This window comes from Podarcis melisellensis, assembly GCF_964234715.1.
Source record: "Podarcis melisellensis genome assembly, chromosome: 4".
Lineage (NCBI taxonomy): Eukaryota > Metazoa > Chordata > Lepidosauria > Squamata > Lacertidae > Podarcis > Podarcis melisellensis.
The window spans coordinates 104,403,850-104,421,134 of record NC_138531.1 but is presented as its reverse complement, the minus strand read 5'-3'; the positions used below and the strand labels follow the sequence as shown (position 1 = coordinate 104,421,134).

Sequence of the window (17,285 nt, the reverse complement as noted above, 5' to 3'; positions counted from 1 at the left end):
TTTTCAGGGGACGGGCAGGTAGGGGGGACTTCCTGGTCCTGAATGGGTTAACTGCCCCTAGAAGACCAGGTGCACAGCCTGGGAGTCAATTTGGACTCACAGCTGTCCATGGAGGTGAAGGTTAATTCTGTGTCCAGGGCAGCTGTTTACCAGCTCCATTTGGTCCGCAGGCTGAGACCCTCCCTGCCCACAGACTGTCTCGCCAGAGTGGTGCATGCTCTAGTTATCTCCCGCTTGGACTACTGCCATGCACTCTACGTGGGGCTACCTTGGAAGGTCACCCAGAAACTACAACTAATCCAGAATCCAGCAGCTAGACTGGTGACTGGGAGCGGCTGCCAGGACCATATAACGCCAGTCCTGAAAGATCTACATTGGCTCCCAGGACGTTTCCAAGCACAATTCAAAGTGTTGGTGCTGACCTTTAAAGCCCTCAACAGCCCAGTATACCTGAAGGAGCATCTCCACTCCCATCGTTCAGCCTGGACACTGAGGTCCTGCTCTGAGGGCCTTCTGGCAGTTACCTCAATGCGAGAAGCAAAGTTATAGAGAAGCAGGCAGAGGGCCTTCTTGGTAGGGACACCCACCCTGTGGAATGCCCTCCCACCAGATGTCAAAGAGATAAACAACTATCTGACGTTTATAAGACATCTGAAGGCAGCCCTGTTTAGGGAAGTTTTCAATGTTTTATTCTGTTTTTAGTGTTCTGTTTGGGAGCTGCCCAGAGTAGCTGGGGAAACCCAGCCCAGGGCTCCCAAGGCACATTCAGAGCTGAAATTCCTGCAACGCAGGGGGTTGGAATAGAGTGTGGTTAACAGACGTCCCCATTTCCCGGGGACAGTCCCCAGATTCACACATCTGTTCCGGACAAAATCTATCCCTGGAATGTCCCAGGATTTCATTTAATGTCCCAGGATTTATATTTTAAGTGTTGTAGATTTATTAGTAGGGAATGAATGTTGCGTGATTGGTTCAGCAGCACAAGACACATCATATGGGGACTTCCAGTGAGGCAAAATGGCGGGTGCCACTGCCGAGGGGGAACCGAGGACCCCCAGCAGGTCAACAGGGGGAACTGCTGCTCCCCCCATGACCCAAATCAAGCCGGGAGCAAGAGCACCTGGCCAGCAGTCCGACTGCCCAGCGGCGCTCCAGGGCCAGGAAAATGCTGGAGCCAAGGCAGGGAGAAGGAGGAGAGGAGAAGGAGAAGGAAGAGAGAGAAAGAGGAAGGAGAAAAAAGAGGGGAGCCCCAACCTTGCCATGCCACAGCTGCCACCTCCAAGGACAGGTAGGAGCGCACCAGGAGGGCAAGGAAACGTGGAGGAGGCCAGTCCAGACCCGAGGCTACCGCACGGCAGCTAGCATTACAAGAGAGCAGGCCAGGGCCCAGAGGAAGGCCGTGTGACAGAGGAGATCACAGAAGAGAAGATAGATTCATAGAAGTTGATTCATAGTAAAGTTTAAGGTCTGGCAGGGCAAATCCACCCCTTTCTTTAGCATCAGTTAATATCTTAAATTTTATTCGAGGCTTCTTGCCCTGCCAGACAAATCTGGAAATATCTCTCTGCCACTTCTTGAAACAATCCATTTTATCCAAAATTTGCAATGTTTGAAACAAAAACAACATCCTTGGCAATACATTCATTTTTATCACAGCAAATCGGCCTAGCAATGATAACTTCAAATTTGACCATATTTCTAAATCCTTTTTCACTTCCATCCAGCATTTTTCATAATTGTCTTTAAATAAATTCACATTCTTAGAAGTTCTTAGATGTGGCTAGTTTCAGAATTCACAGGGTTAAGGAGTTCTGGGTGACGTCTCTCCATTCCTGAGGCGTGACTTGAGGGAGTAGCTTTATTCCACTGCCTGTTTGTCTCTGTTTCCGAAAGAGACGGAAGCAACATGAACGCTCTGAGTCCAGGGAAATCCAGGAGAGTTCTCTTTTATTGTTTTACTGCTTGAATAAAGACTGAGATATAAACACACTAATGTCGAAGTGTGTTTGATCTTCTAAACACCGGGGAGCAACAGCACGCTGTGTTATTACTCTGCAATTGTGGCGGACGGAGGATCGGCGCAGCAAGGAGGCAGCTAGAGGGAAGTGTGCCAGGCTGCAGTTCGATTAGCTACGGCTAATTGGGATCCAATCCAATTAGCTACGTCACGCCTTCACAGGTTATGGGTCGCTAATTACTGCTTTGAAGCTGTTGCAACGTTGTGCCGTTGTGTGTTTGAAGCCAGGAGGCCAAGACGCTACAGAAAGCTGAGGTCCTGTCTGCGTTCTGAGGCAGAACAGCTGGCTGGAAGGAGCTGAACAGGAGCTGAGAGCAGCTGAGAGCCGGGTGCCGGAAAGCTGACTGGTTCCGTGAGTACAGCTGGGGCCCCGGGCAGAAGATGGTAGACAGCCATGAATCATGGACTGTTCCGTTCGAAAAGCTTACTTTCCAAGGATGGGCCACCTGGGTTAGCAAAGTGAGGGGTTGGTTTTTGGCTACAGGGCTGTGGCACCCAAGCCAGAGGGAGCCAGAACCCCCCACTCCAGGTGCTGCTAGGACAGACGCTGCAGGCTTTCAGGCTGCGTTGCCAGAAGATAGCCAGCAGAGAATGCAAAGGGAGTTTTGCATGTTGAAAGCATGCGTACACGCATCGCTGTTGCCGCATTTGGAGGGCGTAGAGTCAGCAAGGGCTGCCTGGGAGGTGCTGAGAAGTTTGTGTGAAAGCTCAGCAGGAGGCCAGAGCCCTGGAATGAAGAGCCCAAAGATGGCTGAAGCCCCAGTTCCTGATGGGCACGTCGGGGGGGGTGAAGAATTCCAAAGGCAAGTTTGAAAAGTTTTCCACTGTGAGTGCCGGAGTGGAACACCGTTTCAGAGGGGGCAGGGCTGGCACAGAGAGCTCTTCCGGAAGAAGGGGGCCAAGCCGGCTGAGAGGAGCCATGGGCAGTGTTTCTCCACTGTTGATCGTCGCTGCTTTGTTTGCAATTCAACTGAACATCTGCGTCGCTCCTGCCTCCACCGAAATAGGGAGGCAGGACAGGATGTTTTGAAGGACGCTTCCCATGGGAATCAGCCAGGTTTCTATGGAAACCAGTCCGGCAAGGGAGCCAGGCGTGGGAAGGCGCAAAGAGTACGTGCTTTAGACAATGATGATGCTTATCAACTGACGGCTTCTCTCGCAAAGTTTGAAGACAGCTCTGAGACAATGAAATGTGCTTTATAATTGACTCTGGAGCGAACAGGCATCTGATAACAGAGACACCTGCTGTCGAGATGTGGAATTGCAGGGCTGTTCCAGCTGGGAAAACTGTACAATTTGCTGATGGGACGAAAAAATCTTTGTCTAACGTAGCAAATGTTTATCTTTCTGTTTTGCAGGCGCAGTTGGAAGTTTACGTGGTACCTGGGATGAAACATTGTCTTTTATCTGTTCCTTGTCTGTTACAGGAGGGGTATAAGGTTTGCTTTGAAAACAATGTTTGTACAATCTCCAAGGGAGGAAAGCAAATGGTCAGTGTTGCAAAGGGGCAGAATAATCTCTTTGTTCTTAAAACGCCTCTGAAGGGTGAGGGGAATGCTGAGAGGGCTCAAGCTATGCGTGCTACAGTTCCCACTCATGTTTCATGTGCCTGTGCTTAGCACCGAAAGATGGCACATGGTACTCTTGAAGAAATCCAGATGTTGCCGGAGTGCGCTAAGAGTTGTAAAATACAAGAGTGTGGTAGATCCCTAAAGTGTAGGGCATGCAAAAGGGCAAAGGTAAAAGGGTGCAGTTATCCCAGGGTTGAGGGGGTAACCACAAAACCTTTTGAGCTTGTACACACAGACCTTTTTGGACCCATGCTAAAGCCAAGTCTGGGAGGAGCCAGGTTTCTGCTGACACTTACAGATGACCATACGCAGAACTCCTGGGCTTATGCATTGAAATGCAAGGAAGATGCAGCGCAACTGATTAAAAATTGGGTTGCGGACGTGGAACTAAGGTTCTCCACCAAGGTGCAGGGGGTCAAGAGTGACCGATGTGCAGTTTACTGGTTCTGCTCTGCAGAAGTTCTTTCGCCAGAAAGGGATATGTCACAAGGTGACTTCTCCTCAGGAGGAGGGTGTGTCAGAGCTCAGAAGTCAAGCTCTGGTTAAAGCTACAGAGGTTTTGCTGTCAGACTCTGGTTTACCTCCAAGCTTTTGGGGGGAGGGAATTCGGACAGTGAATTTCACTATGAACCAGTCCTACAATTCAGTGGTAGGTGACACCCCGTTCTTCATGCTCCATGGAAAGAAACCGCAGATACATTTCTTCCGTGCGTTCGGGTCACAGGCCTTGGTGCCAGTGCCAAAGGCACTACAAAGGCCAGGTGGACCTAAGTTCCAGAAAATGATCTTCTGTGGATATGAACCTGCGACAAAGGGATGGAGGTTTGCATATCCAGAAGGTGATCAGACCAAGCTTCTGGTTAGTAAACATGCTGAGTTCTATGAGCAGGATGGTTGGTCAAAGACTCCTGCAAGGCATGACGTTCTCTCAGAATGTCTGTCTGACTCTGAGGAGGAAGGAGAGGCAGAGGCTGAACCTGTTGCTGACGACCAAGTTTCTGAACAAGGTCAAGAACAGGGTTGGGCATCTCCACAAGTTGTTAAAAGAGAGCCCAAGAGTGAGCCTTCGTCTCCTGTTAGCAAAGTACAAAAGGCCCGAAGACGCGTTAAGTCAGAGGGGGAGGATTATGATGGTGAGGACACACCTGCTGACCACAGTGAGTCAGAGGAAGTACCTGAGTTTGTGCCCAGGCAGTCCAGTCGCGCCACGAAGGGAGGCGTGACTTGAGGCGTGACTTGAGGGAGTGGCTTTATTCCACTGCCTGTTTGTCTCTGTTTCCGAAAGAGACGGAAGCAACATGAGCGCTCTGAGTCCGGGGAAATCCAGGAGAGTTCTCTTTTATTGTTTTACTGCTTGAATAAAGACTGAGATATAAACACACTAATGTCTAAGTGTGTTTGATCTTCTAAACACCGGGGAGCAACAGCACGCTGTGTTATTACTCTGCAATTGTGGTGGACGGAGGATCGGCGCAGCAAGGAGGCAGCTAGAGGGAAGTGTGCCGGGCTGCAGTTTGATTAGCTACGGCTAATTGGGATCCAATCCAATTAGCTACGTCACACCTTCACAATATTAACCCCTAGGTATTTCACTTTCTTAACCAATGTTAATCCTGTCTCCTTCTGAAACCTCTCTCTCTCAATCACTGTTAGATTTTTCTCTAAAACCTTAGTTTTCATCTTATTCAACTTAAATCCCGCTACCTGACCAAATTCATGAATCAGTTCCAATACCATTTTGGTACTAGATTCTGGCTCCTCTAATGTCAATACCAGATCATCAGCAAATGCTTTCAATTTGTACTGTTTAGCTCCCACTTGTATACCTTTAACCAATGGATCCCTTCTAATCATATTTAAAAGGACCTCCAAGACTGATATAAAAAGCAAAGGAGAGATTGGGCAACCTTGTCGTGTTCCTTTCTCTATCTTAAATTCTTCCGTCACCACATTGTTGACAATTAATTTAGCCTTCTGTTCTGAATAAATTGCACCTATACCATTTCCAAAACCTTGGCCAACCCCTATCCCCTGTAGATTCTTCTTCATAAAACTCCAGGAAATATTGTCAAAGGCTTTCTCCGCGTCCACAAATATCAAAACTGCTTTGGTGTTAATATTCACTTGTAATTTTTCTAAAATGTTAATTATATTCCTCATATTGTCAGACAAGTGCCTGCCCGGGAGAAAGCCCACTTGATCTTTATGTATTTCTTCTACTAATACCTTTTTTTAGTCTTTTAGCCATGATATCTGCAAAAAAATTGTAATCCACATTGAGCAAAGATATGGGGCGGTAGTTCTTAAGCTGTGTCTTCTCAGACTCTGTTTTCGGTATAAGTGTAATATAAGCTTCCTTCCACGACTCTGGTGCCTTTTCCCCCTCCAATATTTCATTACAGACTTCCTTCAATGGTTGTATTAACCATTCTTTCAAAGATCTGTAATATCTTGAAGTCAAACTATCCGGCCCTGGAGATTTGCCTAATTGCATGTTCTGAATGGCCCCTTCTACCTCCTGCTCCGTTATTTTGTAATTCAACATTAGCTTATTTTCTTGAGAGATTTTTTGTAGTCCATTTATTTTCAAAAATCGATCAATGTCCATTTCTTTCTGCGTCTCCTGTGTATATAATTGTTTAAAGTACCTCTGAAAGCACTTCCTGATCTCCACTGGATTCTGTATAATCTTTCCCTCCACTTCCAAATTCGTAATGGTATTGAGTTTTTGTCTTTTTTTCATTTGCCAAGCCAGCAGTTTCCCGCATTTATTTGCCGATTCAAATGTCTTTTGTCTCATCTGTTTAATTTTCCATTCTATTTCCTGGTTCATCATTTTCATATATTGTACTTGATATAACTTTATCTCTTTTAGAATCTCCTGCGACTTTGGTTTCACTCTTAGTTTCTTCTCTCCTTCCTTTATTTTCTCCAAAATCTTATCTTTTTTTTCATTTTGAGCTCTCTTCTTAATTGCATTTTATTGTGTCAAAAATCCTCTCATAACTGCTCTACTTGCGTCCCAGATTACTCTTTTTTCAACAGTGGTGTTCATATTTATCTCAAAGCAGTATCTCAAGGTTTTTTTGGGCCTTCTTAGTCACTTCTTCGTTCCTAAACAAAGTGTCGTTCATCCTCCATCTAAAGGAACCAATTGGTGTTAGTTTCATTTCCATCTTCACAGCATTGTGGTCGGAGCAGCATTGTGGTTTTAGGGCAGATTTCCACTTTTCTAGTCTTCGCAGCCAGCCCTCTAGTTACCCAGATTTGGTCAATTCTTGTCCATGTCATTTTGGCCTCAGAGAAGAAAGTTCCCTCTCTTCCCAAGGGGTTCTTCGTTCTCCAAATGTCAACTAAATCCATATTGTCAGTCATGTCAATAAATTTTTTGGTAGTCTACCATCCTTAGTAACTACCTGTCTCTGTGCCTTGTCCATATTTGTAGACACCACTCCATTCATGTCCCCCATCAAAATCATATTGTAATCCATATAGTCCATTAGAGTCTCATGTAACTTCTTTAAAAATTCCGATTTTCCCTCGTTTGGTGCATAGATGCCTACTATCAAAAATTTCTCTCCTTGTGATTGAATTTCAATTGCAACAAATCTTCCTTGGTCATCTTTAAATATAAATTTCGGGGATAGGCTCTCCTTTGAATAAATTACTCCTCCTCTTTTTTTTTAACTTTGTCTGATGAAATAAATTCATGGCCCAGTCTTTTATTACTAAATACCTTCCTGTGTAGCCTTATCACATGTGTTTCTTGTAGACAAATCAAGTCCAATTGTTCTTTTTTTAATAGATGAAAGACTCTTTTCCTTTTTTGCGGGGAGTTCAGTCCATTAACATTCCAGCTTAATACTTGCAGTGCCATGATGTAGTTACTCTGATTTTCCTCCAACAGCACCCAATGCTTGTTCTTGTTCTGTCGGTGGTGTTGGTATCACTTTCTCTGGACAGTCCAGTCCAAAAGGTAGTCTTGCTATGTCCAATATTCCTCTTTTTGGTCATCTTTAAGTGGTATTTTTGCATCTCTTTTGGTTTATATATATATATATATATAACTATTCCTCTCTTTTTGGAAACATCTGAAGCTATGTATTCTGTTCCTAATTTCTTATCTATGAAAACTCTGTCATGTTTCTTAGCTATGTTGGTTTCTGCTTTCTTCTCTGTGCAGCGATGTGCTTGTCACGAGACAGGTTGTTTACATTCCACAGAGTCTGTACTGTTGGTGGGTTTTCCCACGGGAACGGGAGACTGGATGTGACGTACACTGGTTTCCTGTTTTTCACTGCTCTTTGCAGTTTCAGTTTGTGATTCTCTCCGTGCCTTAGAGGAGAGATGACGCTTTCTCTGCTCCGGCAGAGGGAAAATGTTTTTCTGTAACTTGCCAGCTTTGAACTGTAAATAAAGTAGTATAGAGCATGTTGGCTCATACTTCTCATCATTCCGCTGTGCACTGGATACTGCTTATCAACAACATTTGGTTCCGGGCCCAGAAAAATGCAGTGTTTTGAGGATGCACTCCAGAAGTCGGGCTCCTGGCAAAGGGAACAAAGGAGCAAGAGACGAAGTGCCGGCAAAGCATCGGAAAGCAGCAGAGAGACGGAACGCACGGTATCTGCTCTGCGCGTCAAAATGATTGATGAAGGTATGTGCTACTGCTCCGGGCAGCCTGCCAGCTTCTAATTAATGGCTTTATGGCTGGACTTTGAACTTTTAATAGCCGGTTTTGCCGCGGCACAGGCAAATGGCTCAAAGGGACGCTATGCTGGGGGAAAACGAAAGTAAAGTGCAGCTGCAGCTCTATGACGCAGCAGGGATTTAGCACAGCATAGAGAAAGCACTTGGGGACTTTCACTTTTGAGCTTGCTTTTGGAATGCAGTTTGAAACAGCTGCAGACAAGCAACGCAGCATACAGAAAGCAGCACAGGCTCAAAGGCAGAGGCTGTTTTGAGATTGCCTTTGGATTGAAGCAGCTGTACACAGAAGCAGCTTGATTTAAAGCAGCAGTGATGGCTAGCTGCAAAAGGCTGGATGAAGCAAGTGGGGGATTTGATACCACTGGTCAGCCAAATGCTCAACTCACAGTAGCCTGTGATACTGCCATGATTCAGACTGAAGCAGATCGGCGGGGTGCTGGCTGCATGGGAAATGGGGAGACTTCACAGATGTCATCCCTTAGTGCAGTGGGACCACCAGATGGCGCCAAAGCTTTGAAGGCAGTGAAATGCTACTCATGTGGACGTCTAGGCCATATGAAGAGGGAATGCAAATATCCCAGGGCCAAGACAGAGCAGCGCAGTGGAAGCTCATCGCGTGGAAAAGGCCAGAGCAAAGGCAAAGGTCCGGTGTCCAGGACAATGCAGCACAAGGCAATGGTCTCACGCTACGCTCCAAAGGTTCCAAAGGTTGCAGAGGTTGCAGAGGTCCAGAAGACGTCTAGATCTTTCTTCGTTGTTGATTCAGCTGCAACGCACCACATGTGCAACGATAAGCGACTGTTCGTGTCTTTTACACCGCAGGAAGGTGCGATTCACCAGGCAGATGGCCACACGATCCCCAGTAAAGGCTACGGAACTGTTGTTCTTCACAGTTTGGACTTATCGATACAGGATGTTCTTTATGTGCCGGACGCGAAACATAATCTGCTTAGCGTTGGACAGCTGGAGCGGAAAATAGACGTTTCCTTTACGAACAATAAGTGCATCATCACAAAGAAAAATGATTATCAATTGTATGCTGAATTTGTTGATCGTTTGTTTCTTTTGTATTATGACGATGTTGTGCAGGATGACACTTGTTGCATTGCAGGTTCTAACAAAAGTTTGCATGCAGAATGTATTCACGATTTTCACAGGAAATTTGGACATTTGCATTTTGAGGCAGTATCTAAAATGCCTGCCTTGGTTGAAGGTATGACTATTAAACCCTGCAGGTACCACATGAAGTGCAAGGCATGCGCAGCAAACAAGGTGAAAATGGCTGTGAAAGGTAAGGTGTCTAGTAGGCAAGCTACAGAACCATACCAGGTTGTTCATGCTGATTTGGTTGGACCATTAGCGCCCTCTTTGGGTGGAAATAGGTACTTCATGGTTCTTGTTGATGCATTTTCCAGGTATATTTATGTGTACAATCTCAAGCAGAAATCAGAGGCTTTTCCTAGGTTCAAGGAATTCTGTGCTTGGTTGGGAAATGTGCATGGTAAGAAGATTAAGATTCTTTTCACCGACCGGGGGGGAGAGTTCACTTCTCAGCAGTTTGAAGCTTTTCTGGCTGAGAAAGGAATTCAACATGATTTGTCTAGTCCTCGCTCGCCATGGCAGAATGGACTTGCAGAACGAGCAAATCAGACATTGCTTCAAGGATTAAAAACCTTGCTGCATGATGCAAATCTTCCAGAGAGTTATTGGGCCGAAGCTCTCTCATGTTTCACTTACAGTTATAATCGCAGGTTATCTTCAGCGATTGGTTGTACCCCCTATGAGAAGATGTTTGGCAAGAAGCCATACATCAAACACATGAAAATTTTTGGTTCGGACATGTGGGTTCACTCACCACAAAACTCCAAGTTAGACAAGCGTGGATTGCATGGTATCTTTCTAGGTTATCAGAAAGGGTCTTACAGAATAATGATGACTGACTCTAAGGAAATTAAGCTCACAAGAAGTGTTGAGTACAATGCCAAGTGGGGGGAGAATGTGGGAATTTTCCAATGTTATCCTGATGACAGTGATGAGACTGAGGATAGTCAAAAGCAACCGCAACAACCCACACCCACTGATGAAGGTTCTGATTCTGAGTCTGAAACTGAATCGAGTGATTCAGAGGATTTCAAGAGTGCGAAAGCCTCTATGCGACCCTCTGAAAGCTCTGATCAGGAATTGGAGGAACCATTGTTCACAATAGGTCACTTTTCTCCTAAGAAGGAAGAGGAGAGTGTTGAAGACCGAAGGCTAATTCGTAGGTCACAGAGAGCCACAAAAGGCAGACCTCCAAAGAGGTTTGCTGATGAGTTTGCTAAGATAGCAGTAACAGCTGTTAAAAGCTCCAAGAAGGTTTTTGAACCTTCAAGTTTCCAAGAAATCCGGGATTTGGATTCAAAGGAAGCTGAGCCATGGTTAAATGCCATGAAGGCTGAGCTTGATTCCTTGGAAAGGAACAAAACATGGGAACTTGTTCCAGTAGTTCCAGGAATGAAACTGCTTGGAAGCAAATGGGTCTTCAAAGCGAAGACTGATCAAAATGGCAAGATAGTCAGACACAAAGCCAGATTGGTAGCCAGAGGTTTTGCTCAGGTACCAGGTGAAGACTATCACGAGACCTACTCACCCACAGTGAGGTATGAGAGCATTAGGCTTATGCTCAAGCTAGCTGCAGAGGAAAATCTACACATTAGTCACCATGATGTGAATACAGCTTTTCTGTACGGATCTCTAGGTGAATCACTTTATATGCTTCCACCTGATGGCGTACAGGTAAAACAGGGATTTGTTTGTGCTCTGAAAAAGTCCCTTTATGGTCTCAAACAAAGTGCACGGTGTTGGCACACAAAACTCACTGAAGTATTGTTTTCTCTAGGTTTTAAGCAAGGGAAAGCTGATCCATGTGTATTTGTCAAAGAGGAGGGGCAAAAGAAACTGTATTGTTTGTTTTATGTTGATGATCTTTTATTCTTTTGGAAAGATGTCACAATGTACAATAACGCCCTAGCTCAACTGAAAGAGCACTTTGACATGAAAGATCTTGGTGAGGTAAACAACTACCTATCTCTGGAAATAGAGAGAGATCAAGATGGTAACATTCTAGTACACCAGTCACGGAAAATTGCTGATGTGTTAAGCAAACTAAACCTGATGGATGCTAACCCTGTGGATACACCGATGATAACAGGTTATCAGGTAGATGACACTGAAGAAGCATTTTCTGACACTACACTGTACAGAAGTGTGCTAGGCAAGCTAAACTTCATTGCCAGATGTTCAAGACCAGACATTGCTGTTAGCTGTAATTTGCTAAGCAGACAAGTCAACAATCCTACTGTTAAGGATTGGAAAGCTCTGAAACGCATAGCGCGGTATTTGAAAGGCACTATGCATTACAGACTGAGATTTAACAATCAGAAGTCTGGTGGTCTTGAGATATTTGCAGATGCAAGTTTTGGAAGTGACACTACAGACAGGAAAAGTACGTCTGGAGTTTGCTATAAGTACAATCAGGGTCTATTTGATTGGTCATGCAAGAAGCAAACAACAGTTAGCTTTAAAACTTGTGAAGCTGAACTGAATGCACTGTCTTATTCACTTAAAGATTGTGAATGGTTGTTACAATTGTGCAAAGACATGAAAATTCCTGTCAAATGTCCAATCCAGGTTTACCAGGACAACAAAGCATGTTTGGCTTTGCTGAATTCTGAAGGTTGTAAGCAAAGCACGAAGCACTTGCAATTGAAGGTGCAACATGCTAGGGAACGTATTCAGAAGGGACTCGTAACGGTGTCCTATATGCCAGGTAATGAAATTCCTGCTGATGTATTGTCCAAGAATGTATCAAGGGATCAACACTGTACCTATGTGCAGAAGTTGGGTTTGTACTGATATTGTACGAACACGCTGCCCAGAGATGTTCACAGAAAGGGGGAGGATGTTGGTTTCTGCTTTCTTCTCTGTGCAGCGATGTGCTTGTCACGAGACAGGTTGTTTACATTCCACAGAGTCTGTACTGTTGGTGGGTTTTCCCACGGGAACGGGAGACTGGATGTGACGTACACTGGTTTCCTGTTTTTCACTGCTCTTTGCAGTTTCAGTTTGTGATTCTCTCCGTGCCTTAGAGGAGAGATGACGCTTTCTCTGCTCCGGCAGAGGGAAAATGTTTTTCTGTAACTTGCCAGCTTTGAACTGTAAATAAAGTAGTATAGAGCAGTGTTTCCCAACCGGTGTTCCGCGGCACACGAGTGTGCCGTGAGACGTTGCCTCGTGTGCCGCGAGATGCCTGGAGGGAGGCGGGCGAGTCGGGCGGTGAGAGGCGGGGCGGCGGCGGCGAGGAGAGGCCGCGCCTCCTGCTGCTGCCTGGCGCTCCTCCTCGCAGCCGGCAGCGCTGCCTGGGCGCCTCCGCGCGACTCTGCCTCGCTGGGTTTGGTCTCCCAGCAGAGACGGGTCACACGCGCCCCTCCCTCCCTCCCTCAGCCTGCGCGGAGGGAGAGCCAGAGAGAGGCATCGCTCCTGCGCGGCGGGAGAGGGAGCAGCCGGAGCGATGCCCCAAACGAACGCATGGGACCGGAGGGGAAATCCTCTCCGAGGCGGATTGAGCGCAGCTGAGAGAAGCCTTTCGAGGAGCTGCCGTGTCCCCTGGAAACCCCCTTCCCAGCTCTGCCTCAGCCGCCGCCGCCTCAGTTGCCGCCGTCCCTCAGTCCCTCGCTCTGCTGCCTCCTCCCACCCCCAAAGCTTGGAGGTTCCCCAGCAAGGGGGAGGGAAAAAACTTTCACTTTTGTGCGTCCCTCCCGGCGTGACGCTGCGCGCTGACGTCACGGGGCGGGGCTTTAATGGTGGTGTGCCGCGAGATTTTTTTTCAGTAAACAGGTGTGCCGTTGCCCAAAAACGTTTGGGAAACACTGGTATAGAGCATGTTGGCTCATACTTCTCATCATTCCGCTGTGCACTGGATACTGCTTATCAACAACAAGCTATATGTGTTTCATGGAGACCAATGATGTCCCAATTTTTCTTTTTTAAGATTCGCTCACTTTTATTCCTTTTTACCTTATTGTTCAAACCATTGATGTTCCACGATATAATGTTCAAATTCATTAATCTTTATTAGACACAAAGTCAAATATCAACATCAAATATCAACATCAAATACGGAACTGCAATTAAGTACAATAATATAGTTGTGGGAAACTCTGCTTCTTTTCTTATCCTCCTGGACTTTCCTGTCCTCGTTCTCTTTCTTCTCTTTCTTGAGCTGTACCCCCTCCCAAGCCTATTTTGTATATTTTGTATTTCCACCAAAATTTTCCGAATTCTGGGGATCTAAAAGTCTTTCTTCTATCTTTCTTCTATCTTTGTAGGTGAAGGAAATACATTCAGGAAATTCCCACTTGTGTCTAATTTCATTTGTTTTCAACACCTCTGTCAGAGTCCGAGCAGCTGCCAGGGTTGGAAGATGGCCCAGAGCAAAAGGAGGGGGGGTTATCATGGAAACACTCTCCCAGAATGTAGGTGAAAGGCCAAACTCCACAGATAGCCTCTCAGACATGGCTGGCCAGCCTTCGAGTATTCAAGAGCGTAGGGGGTTTACAGGAAAAAGGACACAATTTGTCACAGAGTACGAAGAGAAGTTTCCTCCCATGTTGCATTTGTAGGATGAAATGTGACACTGAGAACTTAGTTGAGTCATCATCGTAATGGCGACCAGCTCGCAGGAGAAGAGCTCCCGGTAATCTGTTCTTTTCTTGGAATAAAACCAACTTTATAAATGAACTGCACTCTTGCGTGTTTCACGGCTGTCACAACTGATTATCCATATATATACAATGGTTCTCTATATATACATACAGCGCCAGTGATTGACCCAGTTCTTCAAGCTATCCTATTAGCCGATCCCGCCCACAGAGGTATTTTCACTCTGAGAGATCGGGGGGGGGGGGTTAGTGCTTACATGTCCCACATTTAATGTTTATTAAAAATTACTGAGTGCTGGGTGGATTCCTACAACAGTCTTAACAATACATGTATTCAATAAACATTGGCCACATGTTATAAAAGGAATACGGATTGTGTTCCCCCACCTTCTTGATTTCTCCAGGCAACCAATATTTAAGATACATAACTTGTGGTGCCCAGAATTGAACCCAGTATTCAAGGTGGGGTCTGACCAAGGTAGAATAAAGTGGTACTATTCCTGCCCTTGATCTGATTCAGCCTTCTGCAACATTGGCCTCCGCTCCCCATTTGGTGTCATCTGCAAATATGATGGGCACCCCCTCAGTTTCTTCATCCAAGTCATTTATAAAGACGTTGAACAACAACAGGCCCAGGACTGAACCCTGCAATCACCCCAGGATGATGAGGAACCATGAAGGAGGACTGTTTGGGTTCGGTCAGTCAAATCCACCTAACAGTTTCCTCATTCAGCCCACATTTTACCGGCTTTCTCACAGAAAGATCATGGGGGACTTTGTCAAAAGCCTTACTGAAATCAAGATGCACTAGTTCCACAGCTGTTCCCTGATCAGCAAAGTTTGTAACTCCATCCAAAAAAAGGGGAGGAGAGATTTCTCTGGCTGGACTTGTTTTTGAGAAATCCATGCTTTCATCCTGTATGTTTATGTTGTGAAATCTTCAGATGAAGGGCACATAAATTTTAAAAATGATTATAAATAAGGATATTGACAAGCTGGAACATGTGCAAAGGAGGGTGATTTATGTCTTTACTTAATTTGTATAATACTCAACCCAGTGGTGCTGAATTGAATAAAATATTGGTGGTGGGTCAGGTAAGGTCTGCCTTGCACAATCAAACACATGATGCATGCAGGCCATTAGAAAGGCAATGCCTACTAACTTGGGTGGTGGCCCCCTCAAATGCTTTATTGGGGGGGAACCCTCAGCCTCTAAAGATTGACTCCTATTGCCACGTGTCAGGACGGTTACAACATAAAACAAAACACAATATAAAAACACAAAATACACTTATGTAACCCTCTTTTCACCACATTTTTAAAAAGTGCAGATTTCCTTGTCTCCTAAAGCTACATAATGAAGGATGTCTCCCCAATATGAACTCTTTGATGGCAAGTGAGAGAGTAGCTCCGACTAAAGCTCTTTCCACATTCCACACACTGATAGGGTTTCTCCCCTGTATGGGTTCTTTGATGGGAAGTGAGATAGTGGCTGTGAGTGAAACTCTTTCCACATTCTGCACACTGATAGGGTTTCTCCCCTGTATGAATTCTTTGATGGGAAGTAAGATCAGAACTCTGACAGAAGCTCTTTCCACATTCCATGCACTGATAGGGTTTTTCCCCTGTATGAATTCTTTGATGGGAAGTGAGATGGGAGCTCTGACTGAAGCTCTTTCCACATTCAAAGCACTGATATGGTTTCTCCCCTGTATGAATTCTCTGATGGGAAGTGAGAGAGGCCTTCATACTGAAGCTCTTTCCACATTCCATGCACTGATATGGTTTCTCCCCAGTATGAATTTTTTTATGGGAATTGAGATCGGAGCTCTGACTGAAGCTCTTTCCACATTCCATGCACTGATACGGTTTCTCACCTGTATGAATTCTTTGATGGGAAGTGAGATAGTCGTTTCGACTGAAGGTCTTTCCACATTCCATGCACTCAAAAGGTTTCTCCCCTGTATGAATTCTTTGATGGGAAGTGAGATAGTGGCTGTGACTGAAACTCTTTCCACATTCCACACACTGATAGGGTTTCTCCCCTGTATGAATTTTTTGATGGGAAGTCAGACTTTGGCTGTAACTGAAGCTCTTTCCACATTCCATGCACTGATAGGGTTTCTCCCCTGTATGAAGTCTTTGATGAGAAGTGAGATGGGAGCTCTTCCTGAAGCTCTTTCCACATTCCATGCACTGAAAGGGTTTCTCCCCAGTATGAGTTTTTTGATGGGAATTGAGATCAGAGTTCTGACTGAAGCTCTTTCCACATTCCATGCACTGATAGGGTTTCTCCCCTGTATGAATTCTTTGATGGGAAGTGAGAGAGGCCTTCATACTGAAGCTCTTTCCACATTCAATGCACTGATAGGGTTTCTCCCCTGTATGGGTTCTTTGATGGGAAGTGAGATTGGAGCTCTGACTGAAGCTCTTTCCGCATTCCACACACTGATAGGGTTTCTCCCCTGTATGAATTCTTTGATGAGAAGTGAGAGAGGAGTTCTGACTGAAGCTCTTTCCACATTCCATGCACTGATAGTGTTTCTTTCCATTGAGATTTCTTTGTTGGGAACTGGAATAGGAGCTCTCTCCACACTCCAAATTCTTACGTGGCTTCTCCTCTCTGGGGATTTTGTCGTGTTCACCCTTGTTCTCGATCTGCAATTCATCACAATCTGCAATGGAGGCAAAAAGAGATTTGAGCCTCAGGAACAAAAGGAGAACTGAAGGGAGTTGGGTGTGTGTTCATTGCCTTTGTTGTTTGTGATTAACCAACATATTTATTATTAGATTCTGATGCTTGTTGAATGTTGTTTTGCTTGATATACTGTAGTGGCCAAAATTGTGGAAGCCTTTTGGGGGAAGGTGTATTTCAGAGGTTTGGTGGCTCATAACACCACTTCTTTGGGAGGGAGGCTTGTTTAATTTCATTGTACACAGGTTGTACAATGACAATAAAGGTATTATTAATAATATTGTGAAATTATTTATCAATGGAAAGATAATTTAATCAAGAATGTAATGCAACAAAGTTTGTTCAATTATCTGTATTTGTCAGGCTGGAGCCAACAAGCGAGCAACAGCAGCTGCCAGACTTGAATGGCTGCCCAGGGGACGAAGGGAGGATTGTTATGGGAAACACAGAGGAAAGTACAGGGGGGAGAAATACAGGAGTTATCAGACAATAGCTTGTCTGGGCCAGTTTCCAAGCCTCTCAGCCTGCAGGAATGCAGGAGAGGAGCGGTATATGAAAAGGGGAAATGGACATCATAGAAGTGACAGAAGATG

The 17,285-nt window shown here is 45.3% G+C and overlaps 2 protein-coding genes across 4 annotated transcripts in view; both read right to left on the bottom strand.

Annotated features, from left to right (window-relative positions):
- Positions 1 to 17,285, bottom strand: part of LOC309369177 (uncharacterized protein) — a 111,776-nt gene that overhangs the window by 35,601 nt on the left and 58,890 nt on the right. The gene's annotated exons all lie outside the window — the stretch shown is intronic.
- The window catches only part of LOC309369107 (uncharacterized protein), a 60,026-nt gene continuing 56,131 nt past the window's right edge, over positions 13,391 to 17,285 (bottom strand). For both annotated transcript variants that reach the window (XM_081909785.1, XM_081909784.1), the window contains exon 5: positions 13,391 to 16,672. In XM_081909785.1, the coding sequence (XP_081765911.1) occupies positions 15,348 to 16,672 (1,325 nt within the window). In that variant the 3' untranslated portion in view covers positions 13,391 to 15,347. The remainder of the gene's footprint in view (positions 16,673 to 17,285) is intronic.